Source organism: Protopterus annectens, chromosome 9.part0 (assembly GCF_019279795.1).
Source record: "Protopterus annectens isolate FY-2018-M chromosome 9.part0, PAN1.0, whole genome shotgun sequence".
Taxonomy (NCBI): Eukaryota; Metazoa; Chordata; order Ceratodontiformes; family Protopteridae; genus Protopterus; species Protopterus annectens.
This window is the reverse complement of record NC_056743.1, coordinates 277,119,730-277,146,891: the sequence shown is the minus strand read 5'-3', so window position 1 is coordinate 277,146,891 and position 27,162 is coordinate 277,119,730. Positions and strand designations below refer to the sequence as shown.

Genomic DNA, 27,162 nt, shown 5'->3' with positions numbered 1-27,162 from the left:
TCCCTATTACAGGAACCCTACTTGGCATTCCTGAGAACATTGGAGAATATGAAGGTCTCTCCAAACACTATGTTATTGGGTGACTTCAACTACCCAAGCCCAAACACCCTCGCACAACGGTTCCTTGAATTTATAAACTCTAACGCAATGGAACAACTGGTCACCACTCCCACAAGAGGGAACAGCATATTGGACCTGGTCATCACCAACATGGGGGACTCTATGTTCCACACCAGAGGTAAACCCCTCATTGGTAAGATCAGACCATAAACAAATTTCCCTGGACATCCATATCCCGTCCCCACCCCAGCCAAGGAAATCACTGTAAAGAATTTCTCAAAAGCCAGCTTTGCACTTCTCAAGACTGAGGTGGAATCCTTCAAAGCCCTGGGGCCAGAGGATAATACAGCCCAATCCACAGAATCCTTTACAAATGCATTCTATAAGCACCTGCAGGAATGCATGGATCGTGCTATCCCAAATAAAACCAAGACTCACTCCTCCAAAAACAGGAGACCGGTCTGGTGGACCCCAAACATAAATAAGCTATACAACAGAAGGAGGAAGCTACTACATGACAGAGCAAAATCCCAAAAAGGGAAGGCATCTCTGATCAGTATTAACAAGAAACTTCGATCCCTCATAAAATCATCAAAGGCCAGCTTCGAAAGAAAAATTGCCCTAGACACTAAAGATAGTCACAAAGCCTTCTTTAGTTATGTCAGGAACATGGGCGGAAACTCCCAGATATGCTCTGAATTGTTGCATAACGGTACAAAATATACCAAACCTACAGACATAGCCAACATCCTGGCAGACAGATTCAGTGCAAACCCCCCCCTTCCCCCCCAAAGGAGCAAATGCCTATCCCAACTGAATGTAACCTCCCTGACATCACAGATTCACAGGTGAAAGCTGCCCTCTCCAATTCAAAAAACACAGCATCTATGGGACCGGGCAGTGTCCCAGGTTGTGTCTTGCACAAGCTCCAAGAAGAACTGAACCCTCACATTAAGTCACTGTTCAAACTTAGCCTTACTACAGGATATGTACCCAAAGAATGGCGTACAGCTACAGTGGTCCCACTCCACAAAGGTGGTGCCACAACGGACCCCGGAAACTATCGCCCCATAAGCCTGACTAGTCTGGTCTGTAAAGCTATGGAGCGTATTATCATGGAACTCATAAACAAAGACATTGGGAGCATCAGACACTGGACCCTACCCAATTCGGCTTTGTTAAGGGCAGATCTTGCCTCTTAAACCTAGTTGATTTCTTTGAAACAGTTACCAAAGCCATAGATGAGGGCAAGGTAGTCCACACAACCTACCTGGACCTTGCAAAAGCCTTCGACACAATACCCCACTCGGGCATCATAAATAAGCTTCCCAGCTTAAATATCAACCCCTATATCACAAGATGGGTTGCAAACTGGCTCAGAGATAGAACCCACATGGTCAGAATCACAGGTGCCATGTCTGAATCCAAACCAGTTACAAGTGGCGTCCCACAGGGCTCAGTTCTGGGACCTCTCTTGTTCGGTATATACTTCTCTGAGGTTCAGGTTAACATGGGGGGATTATGACTGACAAAGTTCGCTGATGACTGCAAACTGGGAGCCATAATCAAATCTCCAGCTGACACAAACATCCTCCAAAAGGGTCTCACAGAGATGGATGCTTGGTGCCAGAGCCACGGCCTCAAGCTAAATGCTAAAAAGTGCATAGTCATCCCCTTTGGGAAAAACAAGGTGCCCACAAATTATCACATAGGTGGTAATCCATTAAGTACAGAAGAAGTAATTAGAGATTTGGGGAACAACGTAGATAGTAATCTCTCCTTTGATAATCACATTGCCAAAGTGGTTGGAAAGACCTTCTATATAGCCCACCTTATCACAAAAGGGTTCGCATCTAGATCAACAGAGGTCATTGTGCCCCTCTACTCGTCACTCATCAGGCCCATAATTGAATACAATGCCCCTTTTGGGATGTACCTTACCCGACACCTGCAGCAACTGGAGAGACCCCAAAAGTACCTCACCAAGAGGATCATGGGTTACAAACAGATGTCCTATGCAGCTCGACTTAAGAAACTCCAGCTCTACTCAGTTGCTTACCGCCTACTCAGAGGCGATCTATGCCTGACGTACAAAGCCATGTGAAACCCAGAATTAATGGACATGCTCCACCTCAAAAAATCCAAGTCCCTTAGAGCTACACACTCCAGGGACCTAAACCTCAGCACAAAAATAAATAGGACATGCTGGAGGGATAGATTCATTTCCCAGAGGCTCCCCTCACTCTGGAATAGAATCCCAATTCATGTTAGACATAGCCCCTCGCTGACCCTCTTCAAGCAAAATCTGGACGTGTGGATGGGAAATCGCTAATTCACCCCTAGGATCTCTTCTGTGTCCCTGCTAGACAGAGGCACAGTAAACTAATCTTAAAAGGGTACCTTCTGTGACCTACTTTACTTTACAGAGGCTAATCTAATAGGGAGGCGGAAGCCAAATACCCTAGGGCAGATAGCCTAGTATCTACCAATGACCCTATGAACCTATGGTAGGTGCACACACATGCATGCACATAGCAGACAGAATGATCTGTGGATACAGGAAGAATGCCTGTGTGGAGCTTTCATCTGTTTCAGATCTGCATAGGTAAGAAATCCTCATAAAATCATAACCAAATTCTTTCTAGTCTTTTATTGTACTATATAGCATACCTTCTTACATAGCATTCCTCCTAATAGAAACAAAAAATCTGACTTTCACTTGGGTTTCTCTGATATAATATTGGTAATTTATATAAATATTCCTCTGTATGTGACTCTCATATCTAAGATAATTTATTTCTGTGTTAATTAATGTACTTATAATCAGTTCTATCAGATGATTTATTGTAAACAAACTTTTGTTGTATATAATTGCAATATACAATATAATTGTTGCAGTAATTTTGTCTTATGTCAGTTGTCTCTGTTGGAACCTTTCTCCTCTACATCCCTGTAAATGAATGGAATAGATAAATAGTAGTATGGTCAGTACTAACCTGGTACATTAACTGTGGACACATCTGCCTAAGTTTCCACAGTCTCTATCAGATGCTGCTTTGTTGGTGGTATCCCCCTGTGAGGATCGTATCCACTGCAGTTTCCTGCGTCTTCTGCCTTGCATGGGACAGCACAAGGGTAACCCTCCTTCATATCCATTATAAGGCCCTGTTTTAACATTTACCTCACAATTCCTGCCAGATGTGGTCCCTCACTTGCTGGGCTTGACCACCTTTGGCCAGTAGTTTCATGCAGAGTGTCTAGGGCAGCATGTCATTCTCCTGGATTGTGACCCTCTTTATGCATTGCCTGTACTGAGTGGCCTACTCATACCTGTATGCCTACATACAAAGCTTGACATTTAGTGTGTCTGTGGCTTCGACCTGCCCCAACTTACTCGTGAATGCACACATGTATATGCATATCTATATGTATAGCTATATCTGTCTAAATATATCTATATATCTATCTAAATATATATTTATATACATACACACACACACACACATATATATATATATATATATATATATATATATATATATATATATATATATATTTACACGTGTGCATGCATGTGTGTGTAGATATTCTAGTATTCTGGCTGTGTATTTATGTATCTGTTATGCTTCTGTTTAATAAATTACCTCTTCATCTGCTTATTTTCTATAGGTGTTTTAGTGACCATATGATATTAAGCAAATTTCCCAGTGTAGGAATTTGTGTAATAGATAAAGTAGCTTTTGTTTTAAAATCCAGAGGAGAAAGACAACATGGGAGCAAGAACAATGCATCCAGTCATAATGCCTGTTGAAGGACAGTATTACATGCAAACTGGAGTAATATATATTAAGTACAAGAATTCAGTATTTTGGAGCATTCCCCATATTCTGAAGTTTAGTGATCTTGAGTTAGTATGTGTAACAGGAGTGTGGGTGATGTGGCACTGCAAAAAAAAAGCATTGTTATTGTTCTTGTTGCTGTTGTTGAGGAGCATGTTAATTTTAAAGTGAAGGGAATCACATTACATGTTTTAGCAACACTTCATACAGGGTGTCTTGTAATCATGTATACAGTGTGACTGAATGTGACTTATACAATCACCAACACCACTAAGTTGTTCAGATATAGAACTGCACAAAGACTTTCTTAGAAACTAATAAACAGCTGAACCCCATTTATTTAAAAGAAGAACAACAGCTGGCACATTTAAAAGCAAAAAATAACAACTCTCTTTTTGTTACAAGTACCAGTTCTTATGTACTATGCAATGTTAAAACAGTAGCAAATGACAAATATAAAAGCAATATGTTTGAGCATATTATCTATTTTTTTACTTTTTCAGTTTTAAAATAAAACAGAGTAATAACCCAACATGTATTCCTGGAAAGAGATTAGAATAACACCTAGGTAACTTTAGTACTAGTAAAAGGTGCATTTTTATGTTATAAAAGAAAATAGTAAACTGTAAATGTTGTTTTAGACATACAATACTGTGTAATGCCTTTAGAAAGTTAAGATTTGTTGTTGTTGATGGTACTGAATTTGCCGTGAAGGGTGGAGATTTTGATGCTCACTTTTTGAAAAAAAATATGAACTGCAGTGGTCCTGTGCAAACATTTTTGTGTGTCCACTTTTTAATCAGTAGTCGCAGTGGACTTTGATTTCTTTATTTGAAAAGACATTGCGCCTGATTAACTACAGTATCTACTATGTGAATTCTGGAACAATGCACTCATATTTACAGAACCATGTTTGGGATTTTGTAATGACTGAATCTCCCTTATGAAAGTCCCCTATTTGTCCAAAGCAGCATTGAAGCTGTCACTCATCCAGTTCTTTTACCCTGCAGTTTTCTTTCTCTGGAGTAGAAAGTTCTCCAAAGTCTTATTTGTTTTGTCAGTTTAGGTTTACCTGAAGCTTGTATATAAGTTCTGGTAGAGAGTTCCTTTGTCTGCCTACTTTGTTCTGGAAAACAAGAGTCTGGTACTTGGCAGACCCTGTCTTTAGTGGAATGCAATCTGCTTTGTATCTTGCCATTTATGTGGCCAGCTTATTTTTTACAACTTCCTTAAAATTTAATGTCTGGTTCTGCTGCTTTCACTGTTGCATTGAGGAATGAGCCCACCGCAGACATATCTGCTGTGGTCATTTGGTGTTGTTGCATATCTTACCGAACAACACTGTATGGATATCCATGATCGTAGCAGAGCCTCATGTGACACCTCATTTGTTCTGGATTCATTAATCTCAACTCATTTTTTTCAGCTCTTGTCTCTCTTGAGAAAATTTATTGTATAAAAGGCAGCTATTACCAATTACACAAGGCCAATCAGATGTAATAGCTGTGTAAGTACTCGCTGTATCAGTCAATCTTTGAGATGGCTCTGCATCAATGGAATCTTTTTGTGTTTTTTTACCCTGACACCATCTACCTTATTGTTGGATAACAAATCCACCTACACTGGACAAATTATTTTCTACAGTAATGTTACATTTTTATAATTGTATCCATGTAAAAGATCTTTTTCTTGCTGAGACAGCTTTCTCATGTTCCACGGATATCAAACTAGCGAGCATGGCACCCTTCCATCTCAGTATAATAACTCCATGGCATGTCCCAGTCATCAGTATAGGATATGGAAGCTGGAAATCCAAAAAGCGTTGTGATGAGAAGGCTGAGAGAGATCTCATCTGTTTTGTACTGCAGATGATTCTACTGAATATTAGTTGATGTGCTGAGTACTTACATGTTGTTATTTCTTATTTAGGGTTATGCCAGGAGTCATAAGAGTTGGTCATTTTCCAGAAAATTAAATATGTTACCATGCCCCAACTCCCTAGCAGTAAGTTACAAACTAGAAATGTCTGTGGAGATTTCTGGGACACAAAATGTACCTTTTACTTATTCATGTATGTATTACATAATAGTGGTTTTCTTACTTTTTGTTGAACTTTTTGGTTTAGAGGTTCTCAGTGCTCATAGCTCATTTATATTTTACAAATATTGAATATTTTAAAAAAGGCCCATTTAATGCCACAGCAGATAATTTGCATGTTTCTCAGTTTGTTTTACATGCTTAGTGGAGGAGGGTTCAGTGCATAACTCTTAACCTCTTGGCACAAGAAGTGTGGACAAAGCCTAAAATAATTGGGGGACAAAGGCACAACATAGGGATATATTTTAAATGTTGCTCTTAACTTAGAAAGCTGCTAGAATAATAATGATTTGTGTTAGTGTGCATTTTATGAAGGGAAAGAAGTCTGAAACTTAAATGTCTGTCATTATTTAGAGACATCAATCCTTAATGATTTTCCAGAAAACTACAAATTTTATGAGGAACAGACCAAAAGGATGAGACAAAAATCTTGACATTCTGAGAAAATCTGGACAGTTGAGATGTATGGTTCAGCATCTACTTAATTTTGAAATGACTGTATGTGTGTGTGTGTGTGTCTGTGTGTGTGTGTCTGTGTGTGTGTGTGTGTGTGTGTGTGTGTGTCTGTGTGTTTGTAAGCATGTCACAGGCATGGGAGTATAAGTTCAAATGTTTGGAAGTTTAGAATCTCATACCTTGTTAATCCCTACTTGTTGGACTATCTGAGTCTATGCATCATACAGCAGTAGATACGCACTGTGGTATAGAAGGAATAAACCTAGAAAAAGCCCAGGTAATCCAGGTTTGATTAACAGCTTAGGTGTGTGAGATAGTGGTGTAAGAGGATGACCACACCCTTCCTTGAGGAGAATGTTTACTCATGTAAACTGTATGTCAGATCCCGAGCAGAGGTTGGGGGCAGATATTAGCTGAGTCACCGCTGAGGTGGTATCAGCACACCTCTTTGTTTATCCATTCTTGGACATCAATGATGAGCATGAGAGGAGGGTTAAAGTTTGACCCTAAAACATGGAAACACTTTGAGAACTAGTATGGTGCAGCACCAGAGTCCTCAGTCTCCTCTGTGACCTTCAGTGTTGGTCAGCATAGCTTGGGAGGAGGGGAAAGTGGGTCTTGTTTTCCTGGTGAATGAGAAGAGGACCAGGGAGCAAGCCGATAAAGTCATACACAGCCAGCTAGGGCAGTAACAGCTAATGTGTTTCTACAAAGTGGACTGCACAGCACTAATGTAATCTAAAGGCCTAACTAATGGTGGTGCTGCCTGTTTATTACAATCAAGAGGTACAGAAGGTTTTATAAAATGCATAAAATTTTCACATTTATTCTTTAGTACTAGTTTTATGTGCCAACGTTAACCATGCATGCTCAATACTGTGATACCTCTTTAATTTGTTGTATTTATTTATTTTCATTGGGGTAAACCATACATACACCAATACTACTTTTAATAGAAAAGCACAAAGTAATAGTTCCAAGATAACATAAGTGTCACGTTCCAACTGGTTAAAATCTTACTTTAATATGGTGTAACAAACAGAAATTACAGGTTGAGCGCTTTCATCTACCATCCGTAGAGTTCATCAGAACACTCATCTACTGTGTCAAGCCCATTTGTACAAGTAAATTCCCGCCCTTATTAACACACTTAATTAATACAAACTAGGACTGATTTAAAAATACATACACGCAAAAATCAGTGTGCACACATATTATTAATATGTATTAATTAAGTGTGTTAATAAGGGCAGGAATTTACTTGTATAAATGGGCTTGACAGTACTCTGAAGATGCCCTAGAAGATAGAGGGTGAAAGCGCTTAGTACGATGTTTTATTATTTTTGTGTTATTGTGTTGATGTTAATAAACTAGGTTGGCTTCACTAGGTTGACTGGACTGTGTGGTTTTACAATTTTATTGGTTTTACATTTGATATGTGAATTTGAGATGTCTATTTTGATTGATGGTTTACTGTTCATGTTTTAAACTGCAAAAGCATGATTTTTTGGTTGGTTTTGAGTGCTGCAGTGGACCATCAAAAGAAAACAGCTTCTTGAAATTTGTTTAAACTTGCTGCAGTGCACCCAGCAGTTTGGGGAGTACAGTAAGTTTCTTATTACTAATGGAATCTACCCTGTCCAGCCAACACTTTTAGTCTGTTTTCAGCAGTATGTTAATGTAGTGTCCGTAATTTCTATACAAATGCGTAGACTTTTCTTACAAATCTCATAAGATTTGACTCGCTCAGTCTTGTATACTTAGCAATCTGTGAAGAGAATGTAAATTCTGTGCTGTTCATTAAGTCAGATGAAGAAAAAAAGTCTTCTGATTCAGGACAAAGCATGCAAACCACTTTAGGGCTTCTGTGAAATGTTGTGCATATCTGTAAATCTAGAGTTTTCATTTTTATTAAGGATTTAAGCATTTAACCAGCTGAGTGTACCCCCTCTTCCAAAGAATTAATAAATACAAACAAGCTGGGATGCTTTCTGCATGGAGTCTACAAGTCCTTCCTGCATGCAATTGTCTTATTTTAACGTTTTGGTGGGTTTCCACATCCAGTAGGTCATTCATTCAAACTGCCAATACCTACGTGTTTTGTGTGACAGTAAGTATGTATGGTTTGCAGGACTGCCCTTTGGTCAACTGGTGCCCTAGGCAAAAGTCCTGCACAGCACCCCACCAACACCACCCTGTGGCCTCAGTTTGGTCTACCTACACCATCCAGATTACTGGAAAAGTGCCCCTGCTAAACTAGTGCCCTAGGTGGCCTCTGTTTAAGGCTGGCTATGATGGTCTGCAGTGGGTTTTTAGCCCAGTCAAGGTCAGCTGCACTGCCTTGTGCCATATAATGCCAGGATAGCCTCCCCTCCCCCAGCGCTGAATTAGATTAAACATCTAATTAGAGAATGAATGAGAAATCATTATGCAGAAGGAGCCATTAGCAGAATTCTAGGTACTTACTGGCTGATAATTGAATGAAACAGTAAATAAAGGAGTATTTCTATTTCAGTTGTAAAAGAAATACCAGTTTGGCTGTGGGAACAACCATTACTGATCCTTCGGTGTGCACAATGCAGTAGAGTAAAATATGTAACATTGCTGAATCACCATTAGCTGACAAAGAATGTCCTAATTCATAAACAGTTAGGCCATGTGTTAAAGCTTGCTCTGGGTAATTATGAGGAATGTTACATCTGCAACTTCATCTTATGAGGAAAACTTTGTTTTAAATAACTTAGTTTCTTCTATTGTAAATGTCACTGGTCATTGTTTATAGTGTGTGTATGACTCTGTTGATATGTCTTCTGAGGCTATGGCCACTGGTACTGTTTTGTGGAGCGTTGCACAACTGCATTCTCAGTACCTCCCAGATTGTTAAAAATGAGAATTTAAATTCCCCTTTGGAAAGGGATTTATTTAGTTGCACTTCTGCTCTAGATGAAATCAAAAATTGTGATGAAAGGGATAAGCAGATACAAGGAATCTCTAAGGTTTTTTACCCCTCCTTTTCCAAATTTTTGAAGTGATTCTCTAATCCCTCATATAACTTTGGTGAAAAACAAAATAAACAATCTCAACAAAATACAGGTAAACTTGCATTTAAGAAGAAATGGCAAGGGAGTTACAAAGAGAACTCAGAACCACCCTGGACAGTCCAGCAAGTCTGAATGACTTTACATTTGTAACTTGCTAATGTATACATGCACTGTATAACAGGTTTTAGAGTGCAGAACAAACTGCAAGAAATATTTCTTATTGAAGAGAAAGTTAATGTCATGTATTACCTAATCTCACTTTTTGCAGGTTGTTCCAGAGATGAGTAAAGTAAAATTCTTCAAAACAAGCTACATGATTGCATCCAAACTTCATGACGTGACTGGTATTAAGTCTGGTTATACAGTCGTGAGTTTGTATGGTAAACTGGACTCAACCCACATCCCTGGGGTACTCCTGTGTTAATTATGATGTTTCTTGAGGAATTCTTGCCCAAACATACTTTTTGTGGTCTTTCAGTCAAAACGTCCAGTATCCAGTTGCACACGTGGTTACTGATGCCTAGATCGACAAGTTTCTCGATTAGCTGTTGTGGGATAACTGGGTTGAATGCTGAACTAAATTCAATAAACAGCATCCTGACGTAACTGTCTTTATTCTGCAGGTGTGCCATTGCAAGATGTAGTGCAACCAAGATGGCATCAGCCGTGAAGCGATTGGCACAGTATGCAAACTGTAGTGAGTCAAGTGCAGCTGGCAGTTTTGCTGACAGGTGTTTTTTGACCAGTCTTTCAAAACTTTTCATGACAGTGGATGTGAGGAGTACAGGTCTATAATCCTTCAGGCTTGAGGGAGTTCTGTAGCATGTAGGTACTGCATTTGCCAAACTCCCAAACTTTGTAATATATTTTTGTTACAAATCCAGCCCCATGGCACAAAGACATGAAGCCCTGACAGTGACCCAAATGACCCTGAGTCATTTAGTACCTCAGGTGTTTTAGGAGCCGGACAGGCTGGTAGGAGTGGCAGATACTACATGGGGAGAGGAGACTGGATGTACAGGGCAAGTGACATAAAGAGAATTAATACTGATGAAGCATCATGCATGCTGCATTCATAGAAGTGTGCACCCATCAGAGTTTGGAATTGTGGAGCTGCTCTTGTCCAGGCTGGTGCAGGAGTAATGGAGAGGAAACATTTGATACCTATTTAGATGATGATGATCCTCTCCTAATTTTTAGAAGTGTACAGTGCTGAGTGGATAGATCTTTTGCTACTAGATATAAGAACTGATCGGTTTTATATATATATATATATATATATATATGCGTGTGTGTGTGTGTGTGTGTGTGTCTACATATATATATATATAGATGTTTTTTTTTTTTTTTTTGCACAGAAAACAGTGGCCAGATTAATAAGAGGCACAGTTTTGTGCAATGACTTATATACAAAACCAGTTTTATTATTATGTACCAGTGAATCCCATACAATTTTTGTGAAAGATGCATAAGATCAAATATCCTCTATCGGGTACTTATCGTCAAGTATCAAATATGTGCTGAACATTTTTTCATTATTTAAATGTGTCACTTAATTTTTTCAGTAAGAGGAGATCCCAGAAATACCTTATTAGACATGTACCATGGTTGGCATAATATAAAGCTGCAGTTATTTTATTTGTTTTTTTCCAGCCCAAATTTGTATTGGGTAAATGTATGTGTATTGGTTGCTTTGGAGAACTGACAGACTGCATTTTTATTACTGCCTTTGCCCCTGAGAGTTTCCTTTGCTTTCTGCATTCCTCCTTATTTTATTCTATACTTTGAAACCCAAGTAACAGTCTCTGGTCATGAGACATTTATTCATACCTCTCAACCTATAAGACCAAGAAATCTGGACAAAGCTATATAATGGAAAGGACAAAGGCCTCTGAATAGGGGCACATTTTAAATATTGCTCTTTAAAACTTAAAAGTTAGTGGAATAACATATTTTACAGTAACGTTAATTTTCTGTAGAGTATGAAGTCTGAAACTCGAACATCTCTCATTATTTTCTGACTTTAATCTTTAATGATTTGCCAGTAAACCTAAATTTTATGAGGAACCAACCAAAAGTATAAGGCAAAAATCTGGACATTCTGCGAAAATCTGGACAGTTGAAAGGTATGCATTCATTATGTTTCAGAAGCAGAACCAGTATGAGTTTGCTATCGTGTATTAAGTTTTAGCAGACTGCTTTCTGTTGGTGAAATATAGCATGAGTGACATATAGTGGTGTCTTGTTACATTACAGTAAGTTATAATTATGTCCTGTGCTGATATAATAGGCCATGTTCTACCTTCTGCTTCTTGTGTTTTAGCTTTCATTTGATTTTTTTTTTTTCATAGAAGTGATAATACTGTTATATTGCTGTGTCCAAACACTTTGCAAGTACTATGCACTTTTTTGATTGTATTAGCTTAATTTGTGAAAGTAGTACACCCTCTAAAATGTAAACACTGAAAGTTGAGCAGTGTGGCTTAAAAACGTGTAGTGGGTAAGAAAGTTAAGAAGGTGGGACCTGAAATTGAAAAAAAAATGTGCTAATTAGTTGTCATGGAAAAACCCAACTGTTTAACTTCTATGTGCTAACAGGGAATTACCAGCATTGTATGCCAAAGATCAGACACAGGAAACTGAATTAAACTGATATTTGTCAAAATATATGTATCATTTCAAAGTGCTAATGATAAGCCTACTGTCAAACTTGTAATGGATTCATTTCCACTAAAGAAATGGGTTCCTTACAGAGTGTAAAGGATAAAAGTGAGGTTGAAAAAATGCTACCTCGGCAGTACTATGCACACCTAGGCCTAGAGTTGATATAGAATTGCAAAAGCTTGAAAATGCAGGGTTTTTTTTCAAAAATGGAAAAGAATGTATGGTCACTGGCTTAGATGATTCTAGTAGAGACATGGAAAATAGAAAACAAGTATATCTGGGGGAGATTTTAATGTTTCCATCTGCTCACTTGCAAGCGTTAAGATGAAATATTTAAAAATTTTGTACCTTAACGCAAATATGAACAAGCAATATTTGACACCTGGAGATGTCAGTGGGCATTAACTGCAGATGCGCCTGGATGCGTCCACTCAATAATTCCAAAACCATGCTATGTACAAAGTTTTTTACGGTTGGAAAATATATTTTAAGGGCAGAAATCTTGCGTTATGTGAATGCTTATATACACATTTTGACAACTTTCCTGATGCATTTTTTATTGGGCATTCACTTCAGGGAACATCTCTGTCTTTTACAGTGAATTGTTGTGTGCTGTTAATGTTCCTTTTTGTGTTGGAGAATTGGGATGTTTTTGAAAGGTTGTTACTGCTAGTGTGCACTATTTGACAACTTACCTTCCTGCTCTGCAATGTATTACTTTAAGCCCAGGCCATTGGACATTTGAAGACAGAACATTTTGGGTTCATTTTAAATGCTGAGGTTACTTCCAACTTACTCTCCTATTTAGTTGCTATGAAAAGCACTTCATTAACATGATCACACCTATATTTATTCAGAAGCATTTCTTAAAATGCATGGAACCTAGAGTTTTGGTAACTTTCCGATTGTTTTGTAAGTATGACATTGTTTCATTTCCAGTATTGATTTATTCAGTGTTTCTGGATGTGTATTGCCTGATTACTGTGATACTCTTCACATCATAAAAGGAGCAGCAACAGCATATATAGTTAAAAAAGTCAAACTCAAAGTGAACTTTGTCATTTAGACTCCGCAAGGGTGACCTAAATGAAATTGCGTGCATCAACGTCAATATTGAAATGTCAATTACACCCACACAAAATGCATACGTGCAGCATACATAAGATTAAGTTAGACTGTTATTTTACTACATGCTACTATAAATTACTATGTCTACAGTTTTTAGCAGCTGGGTGATTGATTATTGCATGTTTATTTATTACATACTTATTTTGTGATATGTTAAAATAGCTGGCAGACAAATACTGCACTTGATTAACATTGTAAACAGGTAACTATAAGCGAGCATCTCATAATTTCTATTGTACCATAATGGTTTGACCGATACAAGACCTTGTCAATGACTAAAATTCCTAAGATTGCTTCCAGAGTTGAAGAACCTTATCGCCTGTGGGAAGAAACTGTTCCTGAAATTGGTTGTTTTACAGTGCATGCTGCAGTATCGTCTGCCAGATGACAGCTTGTAAACAGACAATAGATAGGCTATGGCACCATTGCAGAAGGTGATAAGAATGGGGGGGGGGGTAGTAGATAAGCTTTCCTTAACCTCCACAGAAAATGCAGACATTGATGGGCTTTCTTGATTATGTGACTGGTGTGTAGTGACCAGGACAAATTCTCCGCAATGTGGACTCCCAGGAATTTCATGCTGCTTATTATTTCCACCCTGGAGAAGTGAGCTGGATGGGTTCTCCTGAAGTCTGCTATGATCTCCTTGGTTTTGGTAATGTTGAGATCAAGGTTGTACCTAGCACACCAGTCAATCAGTAGATTCAATTCTTCCCCATATGCTCCTTTATTACTGATGAGGCCCATGACTGTGGTGGCATCTGCAAACTTCATGACGTGACTGGTACTAAGTCTGGTTATACAGTCGTTTGTATGGTAAACTGGACTCAACCCACATCCCTGGGGTACTCCTGTGTTAATTATAATGTTTCTTGAGGAATTCTTGCCCAAACATACTTTTTGTGGTCTTTCAGTCAAAACGTCCAGTGTCCAGTTGCACATGTGGTTACTGATGCCTAGATGGACACGTTTCTCGATTAGCTGTTGTGGGATAACTGTGTTGAATGCTGAACTAAATTCAATAAACAGCATCCTGACGTAACTGTCTTTATTCTGCAGGTGTGCCATTGCAAGATGTAGTGCAACCGAGATGGCATCAGCCGTGGAGCGATTGGCACAGTATGCAAACTGTAGTGAGTCAAGTGCAGCTGGCAGTTTTGCTGACAGGTGTTTTTTGACCAGTCTTTCAAAACTTTTCATGACAGTGGATGTGAGGAGTACAGGTCTACTGCATTTGCCAAACTTCCAAACTTTGTAATATATTTTTGTTACAAATCCAGCCCCATGGCACAGAGACATGAAGCCCTGACGGTGACCCAAATGATCCTGGGTCATTTAGTACCTCAGGTGTTTTAGGACCCAGACAGGCTGGTAGGAGTGGCAGATACTACATGGGGAGAGGAGACTGGATGTACAGGGCAAATGACATAAAGAGAATTAATACTGATGAAGCATCATGCATGCTGCATTCATAGAAGTGTGCACCCATCAGAGTTTGGAATTGTGGAGCTGCTCTTGTCCAGGCTGGTGCAGGAGTAATGGAGAGGAAACATTTGATACCTATTTAGATGATGATGATCCTCTCGTAATCTTTAGGAAGTGTACAGTGCTGAGTGGATAGATCTTTTGCTACTAGATATAAGAACTGATCGGTTTTATATATATATGTGTGTGTGTGTGTGTGTGTGTGTGTGTGTGTGTGTGTGTGTGTGTGTGTGTGTGTGTCTACATATAGATATAGATATATAGATGTTTTTTTTTTTTTTGCACAGAAAACAGTGGCCAGATTAATAAGAGGCACAGTTTTGTGCAATGACTTGTATACAAAACCAGTTTTATTATTATGTGCCAGTGAATCCCATACAATTTTTGTGAAAGATGCATAAGATCAAATATCCTCTATTGGGTACTTATCGTCAAGTATCAAATATGTGCTGAACATTTTTTCATTATTTAAATGTGTCACTTAATTTTTTCAGTAAGAGGAGATCCCAGAAATACCTTATTAGACATGTACCATGGTTGGCATAATATAAAGCTGCGGTTATTTTATTTGTTTTTTTCCAGCCCAAATTTGTATTAGGTAAATGTATGTGTATTGGTTGCTTTGGAGAACTGACAGACTGCATTTTTATTACTGCCTTTGCCCCTGAGAGTTTCCTTTGCTTTCTGCATTCCTCCTTATTTTATTCTATACTTTGAAACCCAAGTAACAGTCTCTGGTCATGAGACATTTATTCATACCTCTCAACCTATAAGACCAAGAAATCTGGACAAAGCTATATAATGGAAAGGACAAAGGCCTCTGAATAGGGGCACATTTTAAATATTGCTCTTTAAAACTTAAAAGTTAGTGGAATAACATATTTTACATTAGCATTAATTTTCTGTAGAGTATGAAGTCTGAAACTCGAACATCTCTCATTATTTTCTGACTTTAATCTTTAATGATTTGCCAGTAAACCTAAATTTTATGAGGAACCAACCAAAAGTATAAGGCAAAAATATGGACATTCTGCGAAAATCTGGACAGTTGAAAGGTATGCATTCATTATGTTTCAGAAGCAGAACCAGTATGAGTTTGCTATCGTGTATTAAGTTTTAGCAGACTGCTTTCTGTTGGTGAAATATAGCATGAGTGACATATAGTGGTGTCTTGTTACATTACAGTAAGTTATAATTATGTCCTGTGCTGATATAATAGGCCATGTTCTACCTTCTGCTTCTTGTGTTTTAGCTTTCATTTGATTTTTTTTTTTTCATAGAAGTGATAATACTGTTATATTGCTGTGTCCAAGCACTTTGCAAGTACTATGCACTTTTTTGATTGTATTAGCTTAATTTTTGAAAGTAGTACGCCCTCTAAAATGTAAACACTGAAAGTTGAGCAGTGTGGCTTAAAAACGTGTAGTGGGTAAGAAAGTTAAGAAGGTGGGACCTGAAATTGAAAAAAAAAAGTGCTAATTAGTTGTCATGGAAAACCCAACTGTTTAACTTCTATGTGATAACAGGGAATTACCAGCATTGTATGCCAAAGATCAGACACAGGAAACTGAATTAAACTGATATTTGTCAAAATATATGTATCATTTCAAAGTGCTAATGATAAGCCTACTGTCAAACTTGTAATGGATTCATTTCCACTAAAGAAATGGGTTCCTTACAGAGTGTAAAGGATAAAAGTGAGGTTGAAAAAAATGCTACCTCGGCAGTACTAAGCACACCTAGGCCTAGAGTTGATATAGAATTGCAAAAACTTGAAAATGCAGGGTTTTTTTTCAAAAATGGAAAAGAATGTATGGTCACTGGCTTAGATGATTCTAGTAGAGACATGGAAAATAGAAAACAAGTATATCTGGGGGAGATTTTAATGTTTCCATCTGCTCACTTGCAAGCTTTAAGATGAAATATTTTAAAATTTTGTACCTAGCACGTTTTTGTAATTGTTTACGCAAATATGAACAAGCAATATTTGACACCTGGAGATGTCAGTAGGCATTAACTGCAGATGCGCCTGGATGCGTCCACTCAATAATTCCAAAACCATGCTATGTACAAAGTTTTTTACAGTTGGAAAATATATTTTAAGGGCAGAAATCTTGCGTTATGTGAATGCTTATATACACATTTTGACAACTTTCCTGATGCATTTTTTATTGGGCATTCACTTCAGGGAACATCTCTGTCTTTTACAGTGAATTGTTGTGTGCTGTTAATGTTCCTTTTTGTGTTGGAGAATTGGGATTTTTTTGAAAGGTTGTTACTGCTAGCTAGTGTGCACTATTTGACAACTTACCTTCCTGCTCTGCAATGTATTACTTTAAGCCCAGGCCATTGGACATTTGAAGACAGAACATTTTGGGTTCATTTTAAATGCTGTGGTCTTCTAAGGTTAGAGCAAAGCATAATCCTTAGCAGTCTTGATAATGGCAGTGTAGTTATCTGAGGTAATCAGCCAACACAGTTTAAGGAATAAATGGCCCAAGTAGCTATGCCAATGTCGCTTGAGAAGGGAGTCATAACATATCTTAAGGAATAAATGGGGCTACATCCTATACCAATGTTACTACAGTTCTAACTAGAAAGCAGTCATTTGTTTGACAGATGTCATTTTTACCCTCATTTTTCTTTCTGTGACAAATTAAAATACACCAGATGTACAACACTTATAGCTTTATCTTTGACCTTCAGTCTATTTTTCGTTAGACAATTTTATTTCTGTTAAAGAAATAAAATTGTCTTGTTACGATCATAGGAGCTTAGCAGGCTGTCATCTTTTTTTGTGATTGTGACTTAATAAAGTACATTTTAAAGTAAAACAGAAGTGAACAATAACATAATCAAATATTTTGAAAAGAAATACTATAATTGCTTTTAGTGCTTCCTGACTGGTAGTAAGGGGATTCCTAACTTTTTTACTGTTTGCCCTCTGTTACCTGATAACGCCAAAGTAATCAAGCTATCCTATATCTAAACTGCACATATCGGTAGTAAGCCTTACTACTGGGTGAGATGTTTTTAAAATGATAACGCCAAAGTATTCCAACACTTAAATGCTCTGTGTACTTGAAACTATGGTTAAGTGTTATATATGTTCATTGCCTTTATAGTCTATCAACAGGATCTATACTGTTTCAGTAACGTTAAAGGTGGGTTTTTTTCTGCTTTTTTATGCTTTGTGCTGCAGCTAAATCATGCTGAAATACCTAACTAGCCCCTAGATACTGTGAATACTTAGAATGTACTTGTATATCAGGCCCTACATAACCTTTGCTATGCTGCTTTGAACCTAATGTGATTGAACTGATTATATTCGACTTTTGTACAGTGCTAAATTTCTGTGAATGCATTAACTAATGTCAAATAAGGAAATTTGTTCATTTAACAGCCACATCATTGCCATTCTGACTGTTTGTTGGTACTACCACTTAATCTGACATTTTTTGTGGAACAACTAATTTTGTCTGCCACGAACACTCTGTTTACCTATAATTTTGTCTTCTTCTCTCCCTTTATTCACCCAGCACTCCGCCCTGCTTGCCCTGAACTAGTGAATGAGAATCTGTCCTGCCTGAAAGCCAAGATCTAAACCTTATGCTAAGACAATTGGTCTCTACCTGAACTAAAGGATAGAGCCAATCCTCTCCCTAAGCCTCTAACTCACAAGGAACCAAGAAAGTATGTGTTATAACGACTGTAGTTATTGCTATACTTGAACTATATAATGCCATGTAACATAGGACTGCTCCCTAGCCAGGTCAGCCAGCACACTCACGCTGTTCTAATCCTTTCTCCCAAACCTCATCACATTACCTACAAATTATCTAAGCTGCTGAGTTCTGTTCCCCTCCTCTACTCCTAGACCTGAAAGTACACTAGAAAAGTTTATAGTTTCTATTCTATCCTTTTCCACTGGATAGCATCCTTTTTCTAAGGATTTGCCCTACAAACCTATCTCATTGTTCTGATACACATATTATCATACATTTGGCTTGTACTTTTCTTTGCTATCCCAGTCCTGCTCACTCCTCTGTTCTCACAACTACTCACTCTCTTCCAATCACATCTTCACCTTACATCAGTAGTCAGCATTTCACTGATTGTTCCTGGGATCCTTCTTCTTCACTGGCTCTATCCCGCTCCGTTCGCCCTGTGGACTCACTCCGCTTCCCTACCCTGCCCCCAATTTCCACCCGCCCCCAGTGCTCCTACATTTAATCACACAAACCATACCCCCTTCAATAACCACCAATCATATCATCCCACCCCTTAAAGTGCCAGAACCTCCACACCCAAGATTCACCTACATTATCCAACTTTCTTATCTTATCTTTACTATATTTTCAACCCTGCCACTATGTCACTGTTATCTACTTATCCAGAACGGAAACTCCTACTTCTATCCTCCTTCATACCTATTCTTATTATACTTTATCTACTTACATTCTATGAACATCTCCACCACATAAACCTTTACTACCCAAAAAAGCAAACCTCCTCAACACCCATAGCTTACAATCAAACACATTCAAACACACCTAGTACATTAGCCTACCTATCAGCAAAATATCACAGACTAAATCACATCAAATACTATAGGCCTAAAGCTAAAAAATCTCTGTTCCTTATATGTAAACACCTGCAACTTACACTTAGCAATCAACTCCAATCAGTTATAGATGGAGATATCCAACCCAATCCATGCCCAAACTCTACACATTCTAGAGTGGCCCATATAGCAATCCCCACTAATACCCAATCCCTTATCAGACCTCCCAACTCACTATTAATAGCCCATCTTAACATAAGAAGCATAAATAATAAGGTTGCCCAAATACATGCTCTCATGGACGTGCATTCATTTGATATCCTGTGTCTTACGGAAACTTGGCTCAAACCATCTATACAGGATAACGAATTTACTCCACCAGGATATAGCATCTTAAGACTAGACCGAATAGCTAAAAAGGGAGGTGGAATAGCTATACTATACAAGTCTGGACTACAAGTAACCTCTATTGACTCTAAGCCCCCTCTAACTAGTAATGAAGAAATACTTATCTCCAAACTCCAACTCAATAACCATAAATCCATATATATTATTGCTGTCTACCTTCCCCCAGGGAATAACTCTAATATCCTAGAAAATATCCTAAATTGGCTATCAGCCAATTATCCCCAAGAAACAATAGTACTCGGAGACTTTAATATTAATTGGAAAAGCTGTACTTCTGAACAGCCCTCTACCCATCTTAACCTACATGGGTTTACTCAAACTATAAGTTCCCCCACAAGGACCAATAAACACAATAACAATGAAAGCACCCTAGATTGGATACTAATAAATAGACATCACCAAAGTTATAAAGTAGGGACTCTTCCTGAGGATATAAGCGACCATGCACTCACCTTCATAATCAGATTCAAGACTGATATCCCAAATCCAATTACCTACAGAATAATTAGGAGTAATAACAATTTTAAACCTGATATTTTCCAAAATGAACTTAAAGCATGCAACTGGTCACCCCTCAAAAGTCTAATCCTAGAGGAAGCAGTAATCTACTTTAATAGTAAATTTCTGAATATTTTTGACCTCCATGCTCCAAAAAGGACCATTAAAACTAGGAACAAACCTGCCCCCTGGCTCTCAAAAGAGACAAAACAAAAAATGCTACTCAGAAATAAAATCTGGACCAAATGGCATACTACTAAAAACCAAGAAGATCACATAAAGTTTAGACAGCTAAGAAATGCCACAAAAAAAGCAGTACTGTCAGATAAAAGAAAGTACTACATTCAACTCCAAAATACCCAGCAAAGTAAAGCCCAAAAATTTTTGGCGGGTATAAATACACTCTTACACCCAGGCTGTACTGTCACCCCCCCCCCCCATAGGTACTGACCAGGACAATCCAAAGCAAATTGCAAGGACCTTTAATACCTTCTTCACTGAGACCATCCAGTCTCTTGCCAATCAACTATCTCCCGACAGCTCACCTCTATCACCCTCTAATACTACCTTACCTCCCCCATTTCATCTCAAACCCATCCCTACATCCCTTATCCGTACCCTTTTGCAAAAACTCAAACCTACCACCACTGCTGCAGATCTCCTTCCTGCAGAATATCTACAAAAAGCAGCAAATGCCATAGCCTACCCAGTTTCCATTCTGATTAACAGAACTATCTCTGAGGGTGCAATTCCTTCCATTTGGAAGATTGCACACATTATCCCCCTTCATAAGGGTGGAAATTCTAGGGAACTATCCAATTACAGACCAATTGCCATACTATCTCCTCTGGCAAAAATCATGGAGAAATGCATTCATATGCAACTGTTAAAACACCTAATAGATAACAACTTATTAGCTAACTGCCAACACGGCTTCAGGTCATTTCACAGTACTACTACTGCCCTTTTATCCTTCTCCGACTGTATAAATAAAAATCGCAATAACAACACTCTATCCTCAGCCCTCTTTATTGATCTCTCCAAAGCCTTTGACATGGTTAACCACCAACTTCTCATAAACACACTGAAAAATCTATCTTTTGATACACTTACCATACAATGGTTTCAATCCTACTTAAGCAATAGGCAACAAGCAGTTATGTGGGAGAACAACCTATCTCCCCATCTCCCCATTGCACTAGGTGTCCCCCAAGGTTCTATACTTGGACCACTTCTATTCTCTATTTTCATCAATGACCTGTATACTGTTATTCCTCAAGCTTCCTTAATACAATATGCCGATGACTCTACATTAATATGCTCAGCCCCAACTCCAGCAGACCTTCAATCTCTCACCCAAAAAGTGTTTAACATAGTTGAGGAATGGCTGCAACATCAGTGCCTCATCCAAAATCCCAAAAAAAACAAACTTCTACTTTTTACTCCCACCCACAGGGCCACACCTCTACACTTTACTGTCACATCTAACAATGGAACCATCATATCCCCCTGACACTACCAGAAAACTCCTAGGGGTTCTAATTGACAATAACCTTAACTTTGAAGGCCACATTAACAATACCATAAAAACAGTTAACAAAAAACTAGGCTCCCTCTATAGAATTAAATCCTTTCTTACCCCACTAGCAAGATCTACTATTGCCCAGACCCACTTAATCTCTACCCTCCTCTATGCCTCCCCTATATATACTAACCTCTCAAAAAACAACATGAACAAACTGGCTGTCTCCTACAACAATATCGCAAGATTTGTGACAGGCTCTACATTTAGGACCCGTCACTGTATTCATTATCAAAATCTAGGTTGGCTAGAGTTACCTAATCTACTTCTATTTAAACAATTAACATTTGCCTATAAAATCCTGTATCAGCCTAACAACACACCAATTCTTACCAACCTTATCACCCCCTACAGCAACCTTAAGACCCTGCGCTCATCTAGCAAAATACTAGTACAAATACGCAAAACCTACAATAAGGCAGGGGACTCTCTGTTCTCTAATACCATGGGTAAAACCTGGAATTCTCTCCCCAGTGACCTGACCTCCCTATCTTCACTAACACAATTTAAAATCAGGCTTAAAACCTACCTCAAATCACATTGGCTATGCACCTGTCTGAACCCAGACTAACCTCTCACGTCTACTTCTCACTAAGTTACTAAGTCTTAATGGCTGTATAATCTAACTGCCTAATGAAAACCACAATTATATCTTGCCTTTCAATTGATTGGACTCTCTTTTATATCATAATATGACTCTCAGTCTCCCTACTATGTTAACATATATACTTAACATAAGATACTACATTCAAATGTGTTTTGAACTGAACAAATTTCCTTATTTACTACACTACTTATTCCAATATGTTCTTTCATGCATAAAATAGCTTAACTTTATATGGTACTTCCACCTGTTAAACTTTAAATTGTTTTATTTTTTTGATTTAAGTAAAATATTGTTCTGTACTCTCGAGGAGCTTTTCTCCCCGGGCCTCTGCTGAAAATGGATATGTATCCAGCTGGACTAGCCCGGTCAACAAATGTAAAATAAAAATAAAATAATAAAAATAAATAAATAAATAAATAATCAACGTTACAAATTAAAAATGGAGTCATTGCTGATTATAGAGGTTTTTATAGGAATGGCAGGCACAAAGGTAAGGATGCAGTGATATCTAATGATACCTCACCCATTTAAAGTGGTTTGCAGCAAAATATTAAGACTTTTTAAGGATACTAACTTGTATAGAGGTGCTCTGAGTAGGACCTGTTTGAAACATACTAAACATATTACCTAGTTATAATACACTGTGTGCCTTAGTCTGCTATACTTCTGTAAATGTATACTTCCTAAGTTTTAACACACACACACACACACACACACACACACACACACACACACACACACACACACACACACACACACACACACACACACACCCTGTTGTGCACATTTGCTTAATTTGGATATAGATATACATTTGCTTACTTTGAATATATATAATAAGTACTAATTATTCCTTTTTTTTATAGGTTTCAAGTGCTGTAGATGGTAAGCATGAAAACTCTATTACTATTATTATTATTATTATTATTATTATTATTATTAGAAACAATTTGCAAATGGCAGTAATACATTTGGGCAATCTTGACTTACATATTTTCTTTGGCAGACCATTGCCACCTATATTCCATATATATAAACACATTTTTTGTTGGTGCTGAAGTCCTTTGCATGCATTGCATAATGTATTAACTATGATACTTCTGCACACTGGTGAAAGGGGAAACTTCCACCCCCATGAACTCATAATGCACTGTGATTGCTTCTCAGTTCCCAGAAATATTTAAAATATGAAGTAATACTAAATGCATTTCATAAAGAATCCAAATTTGTTTTACTTCCACTCTGAGTATTGTTTTCATTAGAAGTCACACAGACAATAAATTTTTCAAGTTCTAGCAAATTGCTAACTACATGCATGAAGGCATTATCAGTCTTGGAAATGAAATACATAATCAGGGTTCAAAATCCACTGAAGGCCAGATCCGTAAAGCTAACCTCTTGTAATCAGTAAATTAATACATTAAAAACAGACATTAAGAAAATATAACATACTTTAATAAACAAACAAACTGTAAACTCCATTAGTTTTTTTTTTTAAATCTTGCAAACACTTTGGGTTGGAAGGTTTTAACCAGTTGCTTAAAATCACATGACCTAGGCATTTAGGAAGTATAACATAATTTCAAATCTTCTTCTTCTTCTTTCGGCTTTTCCCGGTTAGGGGTCACCACAGTGGATCACCTGTCCACTCATGATTGGCAGTGGAGATTTTACGGTGTTCAATTGCCAGCCCGGTGCCCAGCCTTCCACAGAAGGCACACACATCTACACACTCACGCCTAGGGCCAATGTAGAGTGTCCAATCCATCTACAGCATGTCTTTGGGATGTGAGAGGAAACCGGAGCACCCGGAGGAAACCCACGCGACCACAGGGAGGACATGCAGACTCTGCATAGAAGGCACCCCAGCCGAGGATCGAACCAGAGAACCTCTTGCTGTGAGGTGGCAACGCTAACCGCTGCACCACTGCGGCCATCCGATTTCATGAATATGTTTAGATATTTTGAGTTGATGGAAAAGCAGCATCTCAAATTGTTTGGATTTAAACATCATTTTTTTTAAAGTTATTTGAAATTATAACATAATTTCAAATAACTTTCAAAAATCAATGATGTTTAAATCCAAACAATTTGAGATGCTGATTTTCCATCAACTCAAAATATCTAAACCCATTCATGAAATGTTTTTTTTTATATAGATAAAATGAATGCTTCAAGCCTGTTTGTTTTAAAACCAGTTTTAAAGGGACTGCATTATGTAACCCTAGCTTGTATTGTGCATTAAATCATAAAAAACCCTTTGAATTACCTCTGTATGAGTCTTAATATCTCCATCATGTGGATTTTCCATAATTATCTCGCAAACTAAGAACGCAAAAGAATGACTGCTTCCTTTCTGCATGACTTGTCTTACTAAGGCATTATTTTCAGTATGATTACTTATATCATTCTGATGTTGGTATATTATTTCTCTTAACTGGCAGTTAATTTTAACTATATAGAATACCTTACAGATATCATAAGATCTCAGACAAACTATATTTTTGGCCTGCAATGAGCATAATGTGTAAAATATTTTTTTTTTATGTAGTCTAGGTTAAATATATATATATATATATATATATATATATATATATATATATATATATAAAATACTCTAGTATCAATAAACTTATAGAAATGGCAAAGGCTGCATCTCTGTGTTCCTTATCTGACTAACTCACAAATATTATATTGCTTTTTATAACAAAACTGTCTCTTTAAGTTCATTCCATTTTTAAACATAAATCTAGGGCATGTCCTGCTATTTCCTAATGTCTTTGTTGTAACTCAAAATGTTCCAATTTCTCTTCAAAATATTACATAATTCTCATGTATCCTGTGTGTAGGTAAGTGGGAATGTAATATTATCTGGCTAGAAAGCAGTATCATACTTTGCCCTCCTAGTATTTGACTCTGAAGCATATTTAACATGACAAGGCATGTTTTTCTTTGGGCCAAAAATATATCCTTATTTATATCACATCTTCCTTAATATCTGCAAGTCATTCCTCTTTATAACTTCTGGTTTTAAAACTACTGTTCTCTGAATTCAAAGTTTCTTGCAAACTATTAAAATCATTAGTAATTTTTGAATAACACAGTATTTGACCTCTTACTATATTCCATAAACAAGCTGTAGAGAGGCATGCTACTTTTGCCTATATATATATATATATATATATATATATATATATATATATATATGCATATATATATATATATATATATGTGTCCTACATACAGACTTTCTTAAAAAAACTTAAGTTGAAATTTTGACATCTATCTCTTCTTTTATGTTAACATCTAAAAATATATTGCTACCTGAAATGATCATATCAAAATACAAGAAGGAAGTGGTGCTTTCTAAATATTTTTAAAACTATCTAAGGTAAATGAATCCCCATCTGCCTTTCTTCATACTAAAAAGACATCATCCACAAACCTCCTGTAAAAGAGGATATGGTCCTGAACTCATTCCCATTAAAGACACTATCCTTCTTCCTTTGCAGGAACATTATATTAGCATATGTGTTCATGCATGTGGTTCCATCGCTACACCTGTCTTTTGTAAGTAGCTCACATCATCAAAAATAAATATATTATTCTCAAGTAATATTTCAAGCAATGTGCAGTACATTCTACATGTAGTAATATCTTTCAAAAATGTCCTGACAAACTCTATGCTATGAGAACTGGGAATACTAGCATAAAGGGAACGGGCATCCCATGTAGCAAATTCAAAATCTACTAGTCCAGTTTGGCCATACCATTCATATAAATCATTTAAAAATGTGTTGTGTCATTTAAAATGGTAACCCTTTGAAATGTCAAGAACTTCTAGAGCAAGTCTCAAAATATGGAGACTGAATGGCAGAAAAATGTACTTAAATACACTATGTCTGTGATGCCATTTCTTGGAATAATCCCTTTTCTTCAAGGTATGACAAGCTTGACATTGGTATATATAAGTATGGGTGTGTGTGGGGGGGTTCCCCCACATGGGGGGGGGTGCAGGATGGGCTTACCCCCTGCAAAAAGAAGTTTAAAGGAGAAGAGCAATTTTTGACATTCATTCTTCTACTAGTTTTCCATCTTTTTTTGGCTTGTTGGCACTTGGCATTTTGAGTGCCGGCAGTTCAATTAGTTAGAAACCTGAAACTATGGGCATCATGGGGGTTTAGAGTATCTTTATGGATATTCAGAAGCCCATAGAGCTCTGGTATGACAGGTTCATTAACATAAAAATATAGAAGTAATTCATTAGTTAGGATTGCCTACATAAATAAATAGTAAATATTTGATTTAGATCTTGATATTAGTCTATTAATTTATTATTTATTAACTACTTGGTAACCTGTGTACTATAATCAGTTAAATCTAAACTGGCAATACTCCTCCCTTATCCACTTATTTCAGAACAATATTCATATATAAGATGTATTTTGTGTGTTGTTCATGTTCATTAAAATCTGTTTTGTCCTTTACACACACTGCAAAAATGCATCAATAATTTGCACATTCTGATGGCCACATCAATCTGGCCTCTTATAAAAATTTTTGTAAGCCTGAGTTAGAAAAACTTATCTTAGATTTACATTTATTGAAATAAATGTAAATCAGTTAATGCTTGAGTTACAGATCCATGTGTTGTAGGTTTAAAAAGAAAACCTTTTTGCAGTGTATCCTTTTGTAAGGAAGTTAATATAATTGATGAATAATTATACAACTCT

At 37.3% G+C, this 27,162-nt stretch overlaps 1 protein-coding gene across 1 annotated transcript in view; it reads left to right on the top strand.

The window, feature by feature from the left end:
* LOC122810516 (receptor-type tyrosine-protein phosphatase eta-like) overlaps positions 1 to 27,162 on the top strand; it is a 341,309-nt gene that overhangs the window by 285,039 nt on the left and 29,108 nt on the right. The window contains exon 2 of the mRNA XM_044082098.1: positions 23,296 to 23,314. Within this exon, the coding sequence (XP_043938033.1) occupies positions 23,296 to 23,314 (19 nt within the window). The remainder of the gene's footprint in view (positions 1 to 23,295; positions 23,315 to 27,162) is intronic.